The sequence below is a fragment of the Rhinoraja longicauda genome, chromosome 9 (genome assembly GCF_053455715.1).
Source record: "Rhinoraja longicauda isolate Sanriku21f chromosome 9, sRhiLon1.1, whole genome shotgun sequence".
NCBI lineage: Eukaryota > Metazoa > Chordata > Chondrichthyes > Rajiformes > Arhynchobatidae > Rhinoraja > Rhinoraja longicauda.
The window spans coordinates 65578967-65599258 of record NC_135961.1 but is presented as its reverse complement, the minus strand read 5'-3'; the positions used below and the strand labels follow the sequence as shown (position 1 = coordinate 65599258).

The window sequence follows — 20292 nt, the reverse complement described above, 5'->3', positions numbered from 1 at the left end:
GGGTCTCGGTGGGCCGAAGGGCCTGTTTTTAACGTTCTATCTTTTAATCAATCAATACAAGATGAAAGGAAGCTATTTGGCCTACCATACTTGTACCATCAGCTTGGTAAAGTTGTACAATTGGTGCCACTCACCTGCTCTTTCACAGCTAAATAAATGTTTTCCTTTCAACTATTAATGCAGTCCTGCTTTCACAACCAATTCAGTCTGTACAATCTGATCACAAAGCAACTTAACTCGTGTGTGTGTAAGAGGGTACTGCAGATACCGGTTTACACCAAAGATAGACACAAAATGCTGGAGTAACTCAGCGGGTCAGGCAGCATCTCAGCAGAAAAGGAGTAGGTGACGTTTGGGGTCGGAACCTTTCCTCAGACTTTTGTTCAGTTATGTTTACAGCACGAGTCACGAGGATATTTGGTAGAAGTGTTCAAAACCACAAATAGTTTTGATAAAACAAGGAGAAAGTATTTCCAGCCTGAGGATGGCCAAGAGAGCAGAGGGAAAAAGCCTTTTCTCCAGAGATGCTGCCTGACCCGCTGAGTTACTCCAACATTTTGCATCTGTCTGCAACATAACTCATGTTGCCTCTGGTTCCTTTCTGTACCATCTTAGCTTTTTCCCTCTGCTCTCTTGGCCATCCTAAGGCTGGAAATACTTTCTCCTTGTTTTATCAAAACTATTTGTGGTTTTGAACACTTCTACCAAATATCCTCCTGATCCGTGCTGTAAGCATAACTGAACTAATCTTCTCCGATTTCTCTGCATGCTCATCCCCAGTATCCTTCTAATAAAAATGTAAAATGTCACATGCTGGAAATCTGAAACAAAAACAGAAAAATATTGGCAATGCTCAGTTGGTCTGGCAGCATTTATTATTGTCAGGTTTATTATTATCAGTTTATTATTGTCACGTGTACGAGCTGCAGTGAAAAGTTGTGTGCTATTCAGACAAAGACAAAACATGATTACAATCAAGCCGTCCACGATGTACAGATATCATACAGGTATAATAGCAGATCCTCTTCTGGGACCAGCACGCAAAGAATTGCCTTGTTCCAGCGCCACTTTGCTTTCCATTTGTGGAAAGAGAAAAACACAAACATTGCCATTTCAAGTAAAGGAGTTTTTACATCTCGAAGGTATTTATTCACAAAATGCTGGAGTAACTCAGCAGGTCAGGCAGCATCTCAGGAGAGAAGGAATGGGTGATGTTTCGGGTCGAGACCCTTCTTTGACCCGAAACGTCACCCATTCCTTCTCTCCTGAGATGCTGCCTGACCTGCTGAGTTACTCCAGCATTTTGTGAATAAATATCTTCGATTTGTACCAGCATCTGCAGTTATTTTCTTATTTTACACCTCGAATGTCCTTTTCTAAACCCTCTTCCACACCAACTTGCACTGTCTCTTCAAGAATTTCCTTGAAGATTAGTTCAGTTTATTGTCTCGTGTACAGAGGTACAGTGCAAAGCTATTGTTGCATGTTGACTGGACAGCGGAAAGACAATACTTGATTAAAATCGAGCTGTCCACAGTGTAGAGGTACATGATAAAGAGGATGATAAAGTGTTTAGTGCAAGGTAAAGTCCAATTAAAGATAGTCCGAGGTTCTCTAAAGAGGTAGATAGTAGCTCAGGACCGCTCTCTTGTTGTATATAGAATGGTTCCGTTTTCTGATAATCCGTTTATCTATTTTACTAGGTTTTAGGTTTCCGTTCTCCATCTCCACATTTATATTCAACCATGCCTCAATGAAGCAGGTTGAAATACGTAACATGCTGAAGATTCTGTGCAAATGGAGATTTGGGCATCAGACAATGGATGTCTACTTGTTAAATTTCATGGGGATATTTAATCTTCATTATTGGTTCTTTCATTACCATGACCAGGATTGTTGGGCAGTGTGGAACCAAAGGGAAGATCACTTAGATATATTTGGCCTGAGGTCTTCAGGGAACTTTCTAGCTTTTGCTTACTCCATTTGTTATAAGTTCTAGGAGAAGAATGCCATTCGGCCTATCAAGTCTACTCCGCCATTCAATCAACGCTGATCCATCTTTCCTTCTCAACCCAATTCTCCTGCCTTCGCCCCGTAACCCCTGACAACTGTACTAATCAAAAATCAGGCAATCTCCGCCTTAAAAATATCTATTGACGGCCTCCACATTCATCTGTGATGTACACGATGATCATTTTAAATGTATCTATATGGTAATAATATCAAATGACAGATGATGGCAAGATTAGTTGGTGTACTGACTATAGATTGAAGTAGTTCAGTGTTAATATTGCCACCTCAGCAGCATAGTTGTTGCAGAAGAGGTTAGTCCATCAACCATTGTAGTTTTCAGTCTGCCTCCATTGAAATCTTAAATTGACTGTCATTATGAACATTCACAGATGAACTAAATTTCACATGCAAAGTATATTTTAAAATTAATTCTTCTAAGAAACAACAGAAAATTGAATTAAAAGATAAATAAATGTAGTCTTCTCTGATTTCTATGAATATTACTTCATTTTATTTGAGTATCGTACCATGTAAGTAAAAAATTGTTCATGGCAGGATAATGGGCAAGTTGTATTGCATTTTAGGGGAGTTTATGGAAAAAATTGTGGTGAAGCTATTGCTGTCAATTGGACTTTTCATCGTTAATATGTGTTTTGAATCAATGAAGCTAACTTGTCTACACTTCCTTGAGAAAATTTTGTCTGGCAACCTTTAGAGAAAATGCAGTGACAACAGCCTCACAAAAACTTGAGAAAATGTATCCGGAGAATTTTCAACAACAGGACAGTACGGAAGTTGGGAGGTCATGTTGCAGTTTTTATAAGACGTTGGTGAGGCTGCATTTAGAGTATTGTGTTCAGTTCTGGGCACCGGGTTATAGGAAAGATGTTGCCCAGTTGGAAAGGGTACAGAAAACATTCACAGGGATGTTGCCAGGACTAGAGGGTCTGAGCTATAGGGAGAGGTTGAGCAGGCTGGGTCTCTATTCCTTGGAGCACAGGAGAATGTGGTGATTTTATTGAGGTGCATAAAATCATGAGAGGAATAGACATACATAGTCTCTTGCCCAGAGTAGGGGGATCAAGAACCAAAGGAACCATAGGTTTAAGGTGAAGGGGAAAAGATTTAATAGGAATCTGAGAGGTATCTTTTTCACACAAAGGGTGGTGGGTGCATGGAACGAGCTGGCAGAGGAAGTGGTTGAGGAATGTACTATCGCAACGTTTAAGAAACAATTAGACAAGTGAATGGATAGGACAGGTTTAGAGAGATATTTGGGCCAAACGCAGGCAGGCGGGACTAGTGTAGATGGGACATGTTGGTCGGTGTGGGCAAGTTGGTGCCGAAGGGCCTGTTTCCACTCTATGACTTTCTGACTGACAGTTTAATTTCAGCCGAAAAAAGAAACAATCTTTCGTTTTCTTCATTTCCAGAATGTGGTATTCATTTACATTTCAAAGAAAGCTAGTTGGCATTTGAACTTTCCAATCATTCTGACTAACTTCTTAAAATAGCACACAACAAAAATAACATTCAACTTGTTTGGATGGAACCGACTCAGATCCTCTTTGTATTTGTACAAATCCAGAGTTTGTAGCTGCCAACGGTCTAATGTGTTGTTTTACCACAAGTGAAGTTGACCACATATCAGATGGCAAAGTCATGGTTTAATCATGCTGATCATATTTGTCAATGTTAGGAAAATAGTTCATCACAGCTGGTAACCATGTGTTTTTGTATTTGTTTTTGTTAGGCTGGGTAACCAGGAAAAATAATTTACATTTGATATTTTTAGAGCATTGCGCAACTGATCAAGACTCTATTTTAAACCTCATTTTATAATGTCTAAGGAGTAAAGAAGCTTATACGGTCATAAGTAATAGCTGTAGAATTAAGCCATTTGGCCCATCAAGTCTACTCCGCCATTCAATCACGGCTAATATATCTCTCCTTCCAAACCCCATTCTCCTGCCTTCTCCCCATAACCTCTGACACCTGTACTAATCAAGAAAGAATCACATTTTAACTTCATAAAATGGTTGAATTTGAACATTGCTGGATCTAAAATCATTCGTTATCTATGCCATTAAATCCTTGGACTAATGCACTAATATCATTAGATAATTTAAATGTAATAATATTTTGACCATTCCGCTGACCATTTCAAACTGCTTCCAAACAATGTATTACATTATTTTCTTGTAACCCAACTTTCCCATTTGAACACAACATCTTTCAATCTTTCTGACTGCCATTGTTTACTGTATTGTCAAGCTGCTGGTTTATTGCCCAATTAATAAATGTCGATGCCGTATTTTTTTCCAGTTTTGCTACTTTTAATTAAAGGACATGTCCTATGATTAAATCCTGTACAAAGCAGAGGAGCTGACAGAATCCAAATGCTCATTATTTCATTTGAGAGGAAATGTTCCTCAATTAATAAATGACCTAACAAATAAATAAACTCCATGTTTATGGGCGGCCATGGTGGCGCAGCGGTAGAGTTGCTGCCTTACAGCCATTGTAGCGCCGGGGGCCCGGGTTCGACTCTGACTACGGGTGCTGTCTGTACGGAGTTTGCATGTTCCCCCTGTGACCTCATGGGTTTTCTCCGCGATCTTCGGTTTCCTTCCACACTCCAGAGACTTACAGGTATGTAGGTTAATTGGCTTGGCAGAAGTAAATTGTCCCTAGTGTGTGTAGGATAGTGTTAATGTGCAGAGATTGCTGGTCGGTGCGGACTCGGTGGACTGAAGGGCCTGTTTCCGTGCTGTATTTCTAAACTAAACATTCAAGCAAAAATCATTAAGTGTTAGAGTAGCTCAGCAATTCAAACAGCATCCTGGAGAATAATGGGTAGGTGCGTTTCGGGTCAAGATCCGTCTTCAGACTATTATTTCACGTTGTCAATTCTTTGCCTTAAAAAAAAAAACTTCTATCACTACAACATTTCCATTTCAATGTTATGATCTGATTTGTAGGGAAAAACTGCAGATTCATCCCTGCTAGTGAAACAGCCAACCAGATTGTTCTGATTTTCAATAGTTACAATGCCTTCATCTTAGTCTCTGTAAACTGAATAAATTAAAAACTTCTAACACGTATCCCATCTCATTCCCCATTTACCCTGCTTGCAGTCCTAGCTCATTCTCATCCTCAAAAACCCTCCCTCATCTTGTCCCAGTTTAGTTTAGATATACAAGGCGGAAACAGGCCCTTTGGCCCATGCTGCCTATCCCGCTAAGTTACTCGAGCATTTTGTGTCTATGTACGGATATTAGTCTGAAAGCTGCCTGACAACTTCGCCTTGAGATTGACAAGTTCAAAAAGGCAATGTTCATATGGCTTGCCAAGTAAAGCTGCTGTCATTAACAATCTCCATTATGCTTCTAATGTTGCAAAAGGATCCCTAAGTGGTTCACTATTCAAAGGAGAAAAATATAATGCTCGGCCACACGAGAAAATATTAGCTTTGATTATCAAAAGCCTGGTCAAGGAAGTATGGTTTGAGGTGGAACATTAAAGGAAAGGCAAAAATGGAAGGAGCTCCATTACCAGAGGTTAAGGGGATGGAAGGACGGCAAGGTGGTGCAACGGTAGAGTTGCTACCTTACAGTGCCAGAGACCCGGGTTTGATCCTGTACCGCCTGTAATTGGTCCAAAACGCCGCAGCGAGACTCCTGACGGGTACCCGTAAAAGGGTCCACATCACCCCGATTCTGGCCTCTCTTCACTGGCTCCCAGTACAGTACAGAATCAACTTCAAGCTCCTATTCACATACAAAGCCCTAAACGGGCTTACACCCCCCCCCCCCATATATCAAAAATCTTCTAACCCGCCACTCTATCTCCAGGTCCCTCAGGTCGGCCGACTTGGAGCTACTGACTATCCCGCAGTATAGGCTTAAACTCAGGGATGACCGCGCTTTTGCGGTTGCAGCTCCTAGACTGGAACAGCATTCCTCTCCATCGACTCCTTTAAATCCAGGCTCAAAACCTATTTCTACTCCCTAGTGTTTGAGGCCCTCTAAGGGGCCGCTGTGAACTGTTTATGTACGTGCTGTTATGTTTGTGTGCCATTGTATGTTCGTTCTTAGTACCTGAACCGATGTACATCACTTTGGTCAACGTGGGTTGTTTTTAAATGTGCTATACAAATAAAATTGACTTGACTTGACTACGGACGCTTGTCTGTACGGAGTTTGTACGTTCTCCCTGTGACCTGCGTGAGTTTTCTCCGAGATCTTCGGTTTCCTCCCACACTCCAAAGACGTACAGGTTTGTAGGTAATTGGCTTGTTTTAAATGTAAAATTGTCCCTAGTGTGTGTAGGATGGTGTTAATGTGCGGGGATCGCTGGTCGATACGGATTCGGTGGGCAGAAGGGTCTGCTTCCTCGCTGTATCTCTAAACCAAATTAACAGTGTGGATGACCATTTTAAATGGGTGTTTTTGAAAGAATTTAATCTCAGCCCAATCACATTCCATGTAGTGCATTATGTTAGATCTATATGCAGGTCCAATGTGTAGGATGGAACTGCAGATGCTGGTTTACACCGAAGATAGACACAAAATGCTGGAGTAACTCCGCGGGTCAGGCTCCAGAGTATCTGCAGTAGATGCTGCATGTCCCGCTGAGTTACTCTAGCATATTGTGGCTCTCTTCTATATACAGGTCCATGCTGCTTAATGTAATTTTGTGCATTCTCAATTTCTATTTACAACATGAGGGGGGGGGGGGGGGGGGAACTGCTTTAAAGCTTTAAAATATCCGCAGGAACAAAGTGAGAATTAATCCAAAGATTTCTTTTGAAAATACTTCGATCAGCCAATCTTCTTTAAGTAACAGAATTAGTGGAATCTTAAGTTAATTCTCAATCCATTGATACATTTTTAAGGGAAGTTGAAAAGAGCGCCACTAGAATTTGCCAGAGTCGTAAAAGGTACTATATAAGTGTCTGTTCCAAAGACCTTACAGACAATGATGTATTTATGTAGCAGAGTGAAAAATGGTCTTTGGCTAAGGTATTTTACTGAATAATGTGTCTCAAATTTTTGAGAGGTCAAGTGTATTAAAAATATCCAATTTTACTTTTAGGGATCAAGAATCCAATCTTAGTTGCAAATAAACTATTAAGTGAAGCACAGAAGGGGAAACTCTCTGCTGGCAGAATTCCTCCTTGGTAATGTTTTCACCCATTATTGTGTCTTAGGTTTTCAAGGCATGATTGCTTCTTGAAAACATAATGTGTTTTTATGAGTGGAATAAAATTATTTTGCACAGTGATTCATGTGTTTTATGCTTTTACACGAGTGTACAGTAAAACTCTATCTCTATTTCTTTTGAAATCGCTCTTGCCAGTTTTGCAGTATTCGTGAGAAAGGTTTACGGAAACTACATTGTATTTCCAGTCAAAAACTTTAGACACCTTTTAATCCTACCCATTCCGGTCCAACTACAGTGTAAGATAGTGGAGGTGTTTTAGTTTACAGCTGTGAAACTCCTTTGCAATACCCTGATCAAATTGCACTGTAGGGTAGTTAATTTTGCCATCAAAATTGTTCCTGGCACAAGTGCAAATGAAAATCCCTTCTACCACAGTCCAGATGAAAATGGTGTGGGTCCACTTCATGCCAATAAGAATTTCTCTCCCTGAACAATAATATTTCAAGCCCTGCATGTTATAAAAATCTCTGCCCTCGAGATCTGGAGTGTAAGCATCTTGTGGCTATAGTGTACACACTTATTTGCAACACTAAAAATATACTTAAAGATGAGGAGAGGTATCAATCAAGAGGGACAATGCAGATGCAAATATTGAAGCGTTTTAGCAACCTGCTGCTAATTAACTTTAATTAATTAAGGGAATTAACTAATTAATAAGAGAATTAAATTAATAACGGAATTAAATTAATAAGAGAAAGAATAAAAGCTGAAGAAATAACATTAACATTTTAGAAATATAAGCGGAGATAGTAGTAACATTTTCTAATTATTATGTCTACAACATTTACCAATCGCAACATTGAACTTAAGTATTTGCAAAGATTCCTTGAAAGCAATCATCTCAGGACATGAAAACACTAGAGCTTAATTTTTTTTGGACTTTCATTCCCAACCAATGTCGCAAAGTTGTGGAGTGTAGAATTTCCTTTTAGTGCTTTAATGGTTTCTTTGTGTGTGTGTAAAGCGAGCCCATCTTAAAAATATGTTTCAATGACACCAGATGTTGCCAAATGTAATTGCATCTACACAGAAAACTACAAATTCTTAGTATGTCCATCCTGAAGCTTTCCGCCTTTCCAAATCTCTTCCCATTCTCCCCACTGTTGTTAAACCTACTTCTTTATTCCACCAAAAACCAAGTTTCATGACTTTGTTGATACCTTGTCAAAGATGGTAAAGGAATGCCTGAGATTTCTGAGAACGACATGCTGACACATTTTTATTTTTGTAGTGCAGCATTCTTGTTTTTATGGTAAGACTTCTATTGAGTGAATAATGAGCTATGGTGTCAAATACTTGAATCTAGCTAAATGTATGTAGAAATGTATATATATTTTGTGAATCCTTAATGTACGTATACTTTGCGTGAAGGAATAACTTTGCTGAGGCTCATTGGGTGGTGCATATACAGTATGTGGTGGGCTAAAGTTCCATTTCTGTAATTTGGCAGTGTAAACTCCCTAATCCCAAATCAATCTCTATTTTTACCTCCCCCCCCTCCCAAGATGAGATTACTCCTCTGTTTCTGGCATTTACTGTCTGCAGGAACTCCTTCCTTAAGTTGTCCCTGCTCCCGTGTATTTCTATTTAAGAATAATTTTAGAACCCTTTTCGACTTTGAGGTACCCTTTAAAATATTTTGAGACACTTCACATCTTTCTGGTGCTGTAGAAGTGAACATCGGTTGTTATATGCTTGCAAAGAGGAAGGGCGATATCTTTCCTATCATCTCATATCTTTTATGTGCTGTGTGTGTGCTATTTATATGAGATATTTATTACTGTTTTTATTGAACTATCAATGAATTTCTCTTTTGCTTTAGTTTTTTAGTTGGAGAAGGGGCTCACAAATGGGCTGTGGATCATGGAATTGTGCCATGTCCTCCTGACATAATGACAACAAGTAAGACGTTTTCAGCTTCTTCATTCTTCTGCAGTTGCAGTTACAGTTTACTTTATGCCATGTGTATCGAGGTACAGTGAAAAGCTTTTGTTGCGTGCTATCCAGTCAGCAGAAAGACAATACATGATTACAATCAAGCCTTTTAAAGTGGATAGATATATAATAAGGGTAATAACGTTTAGTGCAAAGTAAAGCCAGCAAAGTCCGATCAAGTATAGTCCGAGAAACACCAAAGAGGTAGATAGTTGTTCAGAACTGCTCTCTGGTTACGGTAGGATGATTCAGTTGCCTGATAACAGCTGGGAAGAAACTGTCACTGAATCTGGAGCAGATGCCCAGAACTGTTTCTCCAGAAATATAAAATATTTCACAGTCAAGAAAGAAAAAAATTGCATTTATATTTGCTCTCGTCTTTGCATGGTGCAGTTGACAGCAAATTTTCCAAAATGTTTAGGAAGGAACTGCAAATGCTGGTTTAAACCGAAGATAGGCCACAAGAAGCTGGAGTAACACAGCAGGACAGGCAGCATCTCTGGAGAGAAGAAATGGCTGATGTTTCCAAAATGCTCATTGCTTTGGAAAAAAATTCAGGAGGCGTTTGCCAGTAAGATGGGCAGCTATTTTGGCAGCAGTCAACATGGTCCCATGCTGCAATTTCCCTCCCCAATTCTAGGTTTAAAAAATCACTAGGACAGAGAGAGGAAGATTCTGAGGGATGAAGGAGAATAGATAAAACTCTCACACCGGGACAGGCAGTATTTCTGGAGAGAAGGAATGGATGATGTTCCTTCTCTCCAGAGATGTTGCCTGTCCCCTTGAGTTACTCCAGCATTTTGTGTCTGTCTTCGGTTTAAACCAGCATCTGCAGTTCCTTCCCGCAGATAAAAGTATCAAACCATGCGGGTGCAAATGGTTTAGAGGAAACAAAGGGTAAACTCAATTTTGACGGTTCCACTGCAAAATCTGCTCAACCTATGCCTACTTTGAAGAAGTTCTCCTCCTCTCCCTAACGGGAGATCTGTGTGACCCTCTCTCACTTCCCCACCCCCCCACCTCTCTGATTCCTCTTCTTTCCTACTGTTCTCTGTTCCAACCATCTGCTTATCAAAGAAAAACCTCACCTATGTTCACCTATTGCCTGCCACGCTTTGTCCTGCCTCTCCCCTTTTCCAGCTTTCTTCTCTCCCTTTACAATCAGTCTGAAGAAAGGTTTCGACCCAGAACGTCGCCCATCCAGAGATGTCGCCTGACCCGCTGTGTTACTCCAGCACTTTGTGCGTTCTTTAAAGTTTCAGAAGATAGCAGGTTAAAACGCAAAGCCTCACAGAATTCTCTGTATTATTCCCGATGCCACATGCTGGTGAGCCTACGAATGGAAGGATAAAGCAAGTTAGTGCATGGCTCCAAAAATGGTGTGGAAATGGGGACTCAACTGCTCTGGAATGTAATGAACCCATTCAAGGTGGATATCACTGGGACTATCTTCGGGCCTGTTTCTGCAGCAGGATCTGGATCGATTGGCCAGGTGGGCTGAGGAATGGTTGATGGAATTTAATGTGATCAAAAAGGCTTTTGACACATTGGCCTTCATCGGTCAGAGTATTGAGTATAAAGTTTGGGAGGTCAGGTTGCAATTGTATAAGACGTTGGTGAGACCGCATTTAGAATATTGTGTTCATTTCTGGGCACCATGTTATAGGAAGGATATTGTCAAGCTTGAAAGGGTCCAGAGAAGATTTACGAGGATGTTGCCAGGACTAGAGGGTGTGAGCTACAGGGAGAGGTTGAGTCGGCTGGGTCTCTATTCCATGGAGCGCAGGGGTGTGAGGGGTGACTTTATAGAGAGGTGTATAAAATCATGAGAGGAACAGATCGGGTAGATGCACACAGTCTCTTGCCCAGAGTAGGCGAATCGAGGACCAGAGGACATAGGTTCAAAGTGAAGGGGAAAAGATTTAATAGGAATCTGAGGGGTAACCTTTTCACACAAAGGGTGGTGGGTGTATGGAACAAGCTGCCAGATGAGGTAGTTGAGGCTGGGTCTAACCCAACATTTAAGAAGCAGTTAGACAGGTACATGGATAGGACTGGCTTAGAGGGATATGGACCAAGCGCAGGCAGGTGGGATTAGTGTAGCTGGGACATGTTGGCCGGTGTGGGCAAGTTGGGCCGAAGGGGCTGTTTCCACACTGTATCACTCTATGACTCTATAAGTGTAACATAGAAACATAGAAAATAGGTGCAGGAGTAGGCCATTCGGCCCTTCGAGCCTGCACCGCCATTCAATATGATCATGGCTGATCATCCAGCTCAGTAGCCTGTACCTGCCTTCTCTCCATACCCCCTGATCCCTTTAGCAAAAAGGGCCACATCTAACTCCCTCTTAAATATAGCCAATGAACTGGCCTCAACTACCTTCTGTACACAATACTCCAGGTGCGGTCTCACCAAGGCCCTGTACAACTGCAGCAGAACCTCCCTGCTCCTAAACTCAAATCCTCTTGCTATGAATGCCAACATACCATTCGCTTTCTTCACTGCCTGCTGCACCTGCACGCTTGCTTTCAATGACTGGTGCACCATGACACCCAGGTCACGTTGCATCTCCCCTTCTCCCAATCGGTCACCATTCAGGTAATACTCTGCTTTCCTGTTCTTGCCGCCAAAAGTGCCGCCAAAGTGGATAACCTCACATTTATCCACATTATATTGCATCTGCCATGTATTTGCCCACTCGCCTAATCTATCCAAATCACTCTGCAGCCTCCTAGCATCCTCCTCGCAGCTAACACTGCCACCCAGCTTCGTGTCATCCGCAAACTCAGAACTGTGATATAATGGTGCCTACAGATTTAAAAAAGGGAAGATTTCAAATTCACCGGTACTCAATATAATACAAAGTCAAAATACCGCGGATGTTTTCTGAGCTTGGAGTGCTGGAGGCTCGGTGGTGATCTTGTGGAGGCGTATAAAATCATGACGGGAATAAATAGGATGAATGCAGAGTCTTTTAACCAGGGTAATCAAAAACCAGAGGTCATAGGTTAAGGTGAGAGGGGCAAGATTTAATAGGAATCTGAGGGACAGCTTTTTCAGAGGGTTGTGGAGATATGGAACGAGCTGCCTGAGGAGGTAGTTGAAGCAGGTACCATAACATAATTTAAAAGACATTTGGACAAGAACATGGATAGGAAAGGTTTGGAGGGTTATGGGCTGAATATGGGCAGGTAATGTACTGATCAGCACCAATATGTCCTTTTTCCTAAGGCAGTATGTAGAGCTAAAACCTTCTAGTATATGAAACCAGACTTGATCATTAGTACAAAATTAGTACAATAATAATAAATCACCAGTCACTCTTAAAGCCTATTAGAGTTACGTTTAAAAGGAAATCGGTTTAAATGTAAAATACCTTGTTAATTTATAGCACAGTTGTAAAATCGCTGATTCTTTCCACTAGCTCCTTCCCATCCCTTCAAGATCTCTGAGCTGAATAATTGTATAGAACGCCAATGAAAGCGTAGTTTTGTTTACTCCCCCTCATTCTCAGCTGACCAACATGAAATGTCAAGCTAAGGATGGTCTGGGGATAAAGTACGTTCTTCTGCTTTGTACATGGGGCGGCATGGTGGCGTAGCAGTAGAGTTGTTGTCTTGCAGCGCCAGAGACCCACGTTTGATCCTGACAACGGGTGCTGTCTGTACAGAGTTTGCATGTTCTCTCCGTGACCGCATGGGTTTTTCCCGGGTGCTCCGGTTTCAACCCATATTCCAAAGACGTACACGTTTGTAGTTTAATTAGTATCGGTAAAGATTGTAAATCGTCCCTAGTGTGTTAATGTGCGGGGATTGCAGGTGAGCGCGGACTCGGTGGGCCGAAAGCCCTGTTTCCGCGCTGTATCTCCAAAGTAAACTATTGTCTCAGAATTGTGTCACATGCTGAGTTTCTTAACCATACATTGTACTTGAAGAGGACTATTGCTAATACTTCATGAATTTGAGATCCATTTATAATCTCACACTTGCCTTTGTTACCACTATAATTTCACCAAAGCTCAAAACGTTACTTCCATTTATCAGCCATTGTTTTTTTTAGGAGCAACTTATTAGCATATTAAATTATGTGTGCATATGTTTACAACAAATAGTGGAGAAAGTGTTCACATTACTGGACCTTTCATTAGAAATATTAAAAGCTACAGATAACACGTTTCAAATTGCTGAAAACGACAGAAGTCAATTAGGTGTGATAAATAAGATTAAGTGATATGAGTGGTCCTGGTGCCTGATCTACTGAGTTTTTCCAGCATTAATTATGTTATTTTGGCTTTTTTAAATACAAATAGTGTTTTTTTTAATCCTTTTTAGAGTTCAGCTTATCTGCGTTTAGGAAAAACAGACGAAAACTGGAGCTGGCAGAGAAGGTGGAAACAGAAATGATTCAGACAAAGAAGAGAAGAGAAGTGTCTGAAAACGTTAGTGTCTTTCTTTTTACCCTAAGTGTAACGAGAAGTTTAACTTTTAAAATGAATCCTAAAACATGTCTTGTAAAAGCATGCAGATCCATTGTCAAGAATTTGGCGACAATTGATATGAACACATGTTCCACCAGTTAATTTTGTTCCCCCAATGGTCACTGTACTTCCGGTAGGGAAACAGAGGTGCTGCCCCCAAAGGGCCAAATGGCCTTCTCCTCACCTATCTTCTATGTTTCTATTTTCTATGAAACATGGCATCAAATATTTATGACTAAGGGAAAATTGTAAGCAGTTTCTTCTTTTATTTTTGTCTTTTGTTTTGAAATTATATTGGAAGATGTGATAAAGAATGCAATTAATTTCATTCTTATCAAATAAAATAATTTTAGCACACTTAATGATTAGCATTAATGGTTCATCTTTATACCTATAATGGCACATCTTCTTCCCTCTTGTTAAAATATTCATATCTGTAATTGAGTTTTGTATTTATAAGTTCATAAGTGTCAGGAGCAGAATTAGGTCATTCGCCCCATCAAGTCCACTGTGCCATTCAATCATGGCTGATCTATCTCTTCCTCCTAACACCATTCTCCTGCCTTCTTCCCTTAACCCCTGACACCCTTACTATTTAATAGGTGTCTATAGCATTACACTTTCAAATAAGTGGTCAGTCATGGAAGAAAAATTATTGTGACTAGCTCCAATAAATATGTCTAAATTTGTTAATGCTGATTGATTTGCATTTCGTCAACCACATTCACGAAGCCTACCACACAGATGTTTGCACAAATACCAGAAACTATTAATCAAAAATGTAACTAGCATAAAATAACAATTTAGATAATAATTCTTTTTCAGAGCTAATCATAATCAAAACATTAAAAACATGTTATAAGATGGCTAAGAAGTTTGGCATTAATTTGATCTGATGCCCCTTAGCCTCCAGAACCATTAATTGTACTTTCAAAACATTACATTTACCTACTCAGACTGCCAAAATCATAAATGATTATCCAAATTAGTTATAAATATTCTGATTTTATCTTAGAAATTCCTGTAATATTTTGAATGCACTTGGGTCTAACCCTTTCACCTGGTGATGTTCTGTTAATTTGATTTGGGCTTTCTTTCAAAACATTTTCCCGTGTCTCTTGGAAGAGAAGGCTTTGCTTCTAGTTTGAATTTACAAACTCAAACACCAAAACATAGTTTAGAGATACAACATAGAAACAGGCCTATCAGCCATAAAGTCATGAAGGGGTGCCGACCATTGATCACCCCTTCACACTAGTTCTATGTTGTCCTACTTTCACATCCACTCCCTACACATTAGGGGCAATTTACAGAGGCCAATCAACCTACAAATCCGCGCAAATTCCACATAGACACAGCACCTGAGGTCAGGATCAAACCTAGATCTCTGGTGCTGTGAGGCAGCACTGTGTCACTCCTTGTTGAAAGATTGTGTTTGAATGGCCCAGGTTTGACTGTGATATGTCATGTCAAAGTAGAAAGGTCCTAATAGTAAAAATAGTTAATAAAACATAAAATGCAGTAACTCAGTGGGTCAAGCAACATCTAAAGTAAAAATAGTGACACAGTTAACCAAAAATACAGTCTTCCAAGTCTTCAAAATGAATAGGCTTTGGGACCAGATGGCAAATCCTCAGAATAAAAGGATGTACCATTAAAATGGAGATGAGGAGGAATTTCTTTAGTCAGAGGGTGGTGAATCTGTGGAATTCATAGCCACAGATGGCGATGGAGGCCAAAAAATTGGGTATTTTTAAAGTGGAAATTGATAGATTCTTGAAGATAGACACAAAATGCTGGAGTAACTCAGCAGGACAGGCAACATCGCTGGAGAGAAGGAATTGGTGACGTTTCGGGTCGAGACCCATCAGACTGACAATCTAAGTTACTCCAGCATTTTGCGTCTATCTTCGGTTTAAACCAGCATCTGCAGTTCCTTCGTACACTTGATAGATTCTTGATCAGTAAGAGTGGCCAAGACTACGAGGGGAAGGCAGGAGAATGCGATTGAGAGGGAAAAGTAGATCTGCCATGATCGAATGCCGGAGCAGACTCGATGGGCCGAATGGCCTAATTCTGCTCCGACGTCTTATGATCTTATGAAGTCTTCCACACAACTTCACCATTTGTTAACCCACTCAATCTGAATAACAATTCCAGCAATGTTAGTGAAAAGATTTTGGAAATATTCCAGGCCAGAAGAACACGAAAGAGCTGTCAGTCTTTTAAGTTCAAAGACACATTGGTCGGAGATGTGTGGAATGCATGATAATGAGCATGCCAGCTGTTAAACAGAATTTCCTGATGGCTTAAACAATGCATATTTTGATCTTCTCAGAACAAAAAACCCACTTGATAATTCAGCCAGTAAAGGTATATTGCCTTCATCTGTAAGCCTGTACTTTGATATTTTCAAGAAATTGAAGTTATTCCAGTCTGATTGTCATAGTTTGGAATCCACCCATTATCCTTCAAAGGACCAGTAATTTGATTAGGACCTAGAGCCGGGCCCAGCTACAGATCAAAGGGCCGACCTGCAACGTAGACAACTGGCCTTCAGTTTCCATTTGAAGCCTAATAAGGAAACACAAATTCCATTCTACGCTGCTTTTATCAGAAATACGTGCTGTTTGTGCCATGTTTTGAGCGCTTTTCCAAATCGTAGAATTTATTTATACTTCATTCAGTTCAGTAAATTATGGTTTCTCCCCGCAAAATGCAGGTCAGGTGTCTGTTTAGTGGAACATTTTTGTTCAGTCCATCTGATCCTGGCCTTTCACTCTTACCTTTCTTCTCTCCGTTGTGCTGTCCCAGTGATACTTGGCACTTGGACCAGAAGCAATTCCAAAACTAAAAGTGTGACAATATTTTCACATTGCTTTCAAGGTTGTATTGAGTTCAATAATATCAAAACCACTGCCCACAATATATTTTTTATACCACACGTAATTTTTCTGCTGTTCCACTCTCCATGATGTCTCAATTATTTTTATTTTCAGTTCTTCATTTATTACTGTATTTTACCTTGGACTATCCTTACCTGCTTTAAATTTACTTGCTTTCAATCCCACTGGAGTGCTTCCCTATTGTCCTTTACAACCAACACAGTGGCCCAGCAATAAAGTTGCTACCTTACTGCGCCAGAGACCCGGGTTCGATCCTGACTATAGGTGCTGTCTGTCCAGAGTTTGCACGTTCTCCCTGTGACCATATGGGTTTTCTCCGTGTGCTCCGGTTTCCTCCCACATTCTAATGATGTGCAAATTTGTAGGTTAATTGGCTTCTGTAAATTGCCCCTAGAGTGCAGGATTGAATTAGTGTATTGGTAATTGTTGGTCAGCGTGGACTCGGTGGGCCGAATGGCCTGTTTTCATGCTGTATCTTTAAACAAAACCACCATCCTCCAATTCCTCTGTTTGTGTATAACCTTAAGACCTGTTAAACTTTAAGGGTGGCATGGTGGCGTAGCGGTAGAGCTACTGCCTTAAAGTGTCAGAGGCCCGGGTCCCATTCGGACTATGGATGCTTATCTGTACGGAGTTTGTATGTTCTGCATGGGATTTCTCCGAGATCTTCGGTTTCCTCGCACACTCCAAAGATGTCCAGGTTTGTAGGTTAATTGGCTTGGTGTAAATGTAAAATTGTACCTAGTGTGTGTAGGGTAGTGTTAATGTGCGGGGATCGCTGGTGGTGCGGACTCGGTGGGTCAAAGGGCCTGTTTTCACGCAGCAACTCTAAACTAAACTAAATTTTCCATCCTGATTGATGTTCATAAACCTGAAACAATATTTTTCTACGTAGAATATGCCTCAACTCTAGAGTACTTCCAGCCCTTTGTTTTTCCAGTTAATATTAATCTTTTGCTATTGAGTTTACAGTTCAGATTAATTCATGCAGAAACATAATTTGCCAAGTTCCAGAATATTGTTGTTTTAATAATAAACTACCAGTGTTGACTTTATGGTTAACTTGGTGGCCTGAGACTGATGTGAAGGACTGTACTTCGCAAATCATTTTGAAATGATTTTACAAGAATGATCCCAGGAATGAGCAGGTTAACTGATGATGAGTGTTTATCGGCACTGGGCCTGCAATCGCTGGAGTTTAGAATAATGAGGGCGGACCTCATTGAAACATACAGAATAGTGAAAGGCTTGTATAGAGTTTAATTTGGAGAGGATGTTTCCACAAGTGGGAGAGCCTAGGACTAGAGGTCATAGCCTCAGAATTAAAGAACGTTCCCTTAGAAAGGAGATGAGGAGAAATTTCTTTAGTCAGAGGGTGGTGAATCTATGGAATTCTTTGCCACAGAAGGCTGTGGAGGCCAAGTCAGTGGATATTTTTAAGGTAGAGATAGATAGATTCTTGAGTAGTACGGGTGTCAGAGGTTACGGGGAGAAGGCAGGAGAATGGGGTGAGGAGGGAGAGATAGATCAGCCATGATTGGATGGCAGAGTAGACTTGTGGGGCCGAACGGCTTAATTCTACTCCTATTCCTTATGACCTTATGAAATGCTTCACATGCTGAAAGTGACTCCGATATCTGAAGGATAAATCCCCCACCAATGGAAAATCTATGGTTTTAATACTTTGATACTTTCAACATAATTTGCTTTTGTATAAAGTGCTTGGGCTTTCTTGATGGATGTTTAATAATTTTGCGCCACATGATGAAAAAAAAAATCCTGTTCAATAAAAGGTTGAATCAAGTCAGGGGAACATAGTAAAAATAATGAATTAAGTTGAGGCATTTACCACAGGATGGATTCGCCATTATTACTGCATGGAATTCTTGACAGTGGCCTCTGCAGGCAATCTGTGTAGAGTAGCAAGCACAAACTTAATAGCATTGTCTCAACCATTGCACAGTCAAATCCCACGTGTTATTCCAAGCTTGCCATGCAACGGTAAGATCAGTTGAGGGTTCTGAAGAATGCTAATAGAAGAATCACTATTTCCAAAATCAGGGAGCAAAGTGTGGCACAGTGGCGCAGCGGTAGAATTGCTGCCTTACAGCGCCAGAGACACGGGTTTGATACAATACAATACAATATATCTTTATTGTCATTGTACAGGGGTACAACAAGATTGTGAATACGACTTCCTTTCGATGCTAATCAACAGAAATTTAGACAACCCAGAGAAACAAAATTAGAAACAGTTAAAACAGTATAAAGTGCAAATAGGTCTGTGCCTGAGTCTGGAAGTGCGGGCGTAGAAGGCCTTGTAACGTCTGCCGGATGGTAGAAGTTCGAACAGACTATTGCAAGGGTGTGAGGAGTCTTTATGAATGCTGGTGGCTTTCCTGAGGCATCGCGTATTGTAGATGCCCTCCAAGACTGACTACAGCCACTGTCTGTGCAGAGTTTGTACGTTCTCCCTGTAACCGCGTGGGTTTTCTCCTGGTGCTCCAATTTCCTCTTACACTCCCAAAAACTAAAGGTTTGTAGGTTAATTGGCTTCAGTGAATAAAATTGTCCCTAATGTGTCGGACAGTGTTAATGTATGATCGATGGTCGGCACGGACTTGGCGGGCCAAAGGAATTGTTTCCACACTGTACCTCTAATGTTAAGTTAGATTAAGGGAATGAAGCCCTCTGGATATTCACACATTTTTTGCTAGTCTTCTTTGAGACTTCTCTTGTATGCAACTTAATGTAGACATTTTCAGATTTTTTTTTTTTTTTAATTATTTTTCCCATGCATTGACTTAAGGTAGAATCATTAGTTTGTCGAGCAGATTGGACAAGGGTAGGGGATGATATAGTGAATTGTTTCAAAAGTCCAAAAGGCCTTCCCAGAAAGTTGGGTGCTTTGAGGTTTATTTTTGGGAAACAAGCGAATTATATAATCCAAACACATTGCAAGAGATAAATTCTTTCATCCAATACCACACTTGTGTAGGTAAATTAATTACCATAATTCTTTTAACTCCATCCATTTCAGGAATTCGTTTTTAAGTGAAGATTAGAAAAATTGCTGTGTTTGAAAGTCCTTTAATTATCATGGGAATTTACTTTATTAGAACTTTGTTGTCAAAATCAACATCCAATTCCAGTGCCCCAAATCTGAATCAGGTGCTGGATATATCAACATGTTTTGCTGTTCTAATCTTACAGCGCAGGAATAACAATTGTTTATCTCAATATAAATTTGACAAACTCGTATACTATAAGCGTTTCAGTGCCTTACAGAGTTCCGCTGCCAATATTTTTCCACTCTTTGTTTTCTCTTCGTTTTGTCTTGTGTTTAGTTTAGTTTAGAGATACAGCACGGAAATAGGCCCTTCTACCCACTGAGTCCGCGCCGACTAGCAATCCCTGCATATTAACACTATCCTACACACACTAGGGATAATTTACATTTATACAAAGCCAATTAATCTACAAACCTGTACGTCTTTGGAGTGTGGGAGGAAACCGAAGATCTCGGAGAAAACCCACGCAGGTCACCGGGAGAACGTACAAACTCCGTACAGACAGCACCCGTAGTAGGGATCGAACCCGGGTCACCGGTGCTGACAAATACAGCTTGTTGACTGTAGAGATGATAATGATTGATCATAACTATTATATGGTATAAAATTGTTTGCCTTTTAAGTTGAATCAAAAAAGATTTGCAACTTGATACTGACATTT

At 40.4% G+C, this 20292-nt stretch overlaps 1 protein-coding gene across 2 annotated transcripts in view; it reads left to right on the top strand.

Annotated features, from left to right (window-relative positions):
- tasp1 (taspase, threonine aspartase, 1) overlaps positions 1-20292 on the top strand; it is an 84290-nt gene that overhangs the window by 7625 nt on the left and 56373 nt on the right. For both annotated transcript variants that reach the window (XM_078405650.1, XM_078405652.1), the window contains 3 exons: positions 7111-7195; positions 9062-9141; positions 13509-13615. In XM_078405650.1, coding sequence (XP_078261776.1) covers positions 7111-7195; positions 9062-9141; positions 13509-13615 — 272 coding nt within the window. The remainder of the gene's footprint in view (positions 1-7110; positions 7196-9061; positions 9142-13508; positions 13616-20292) is intronic.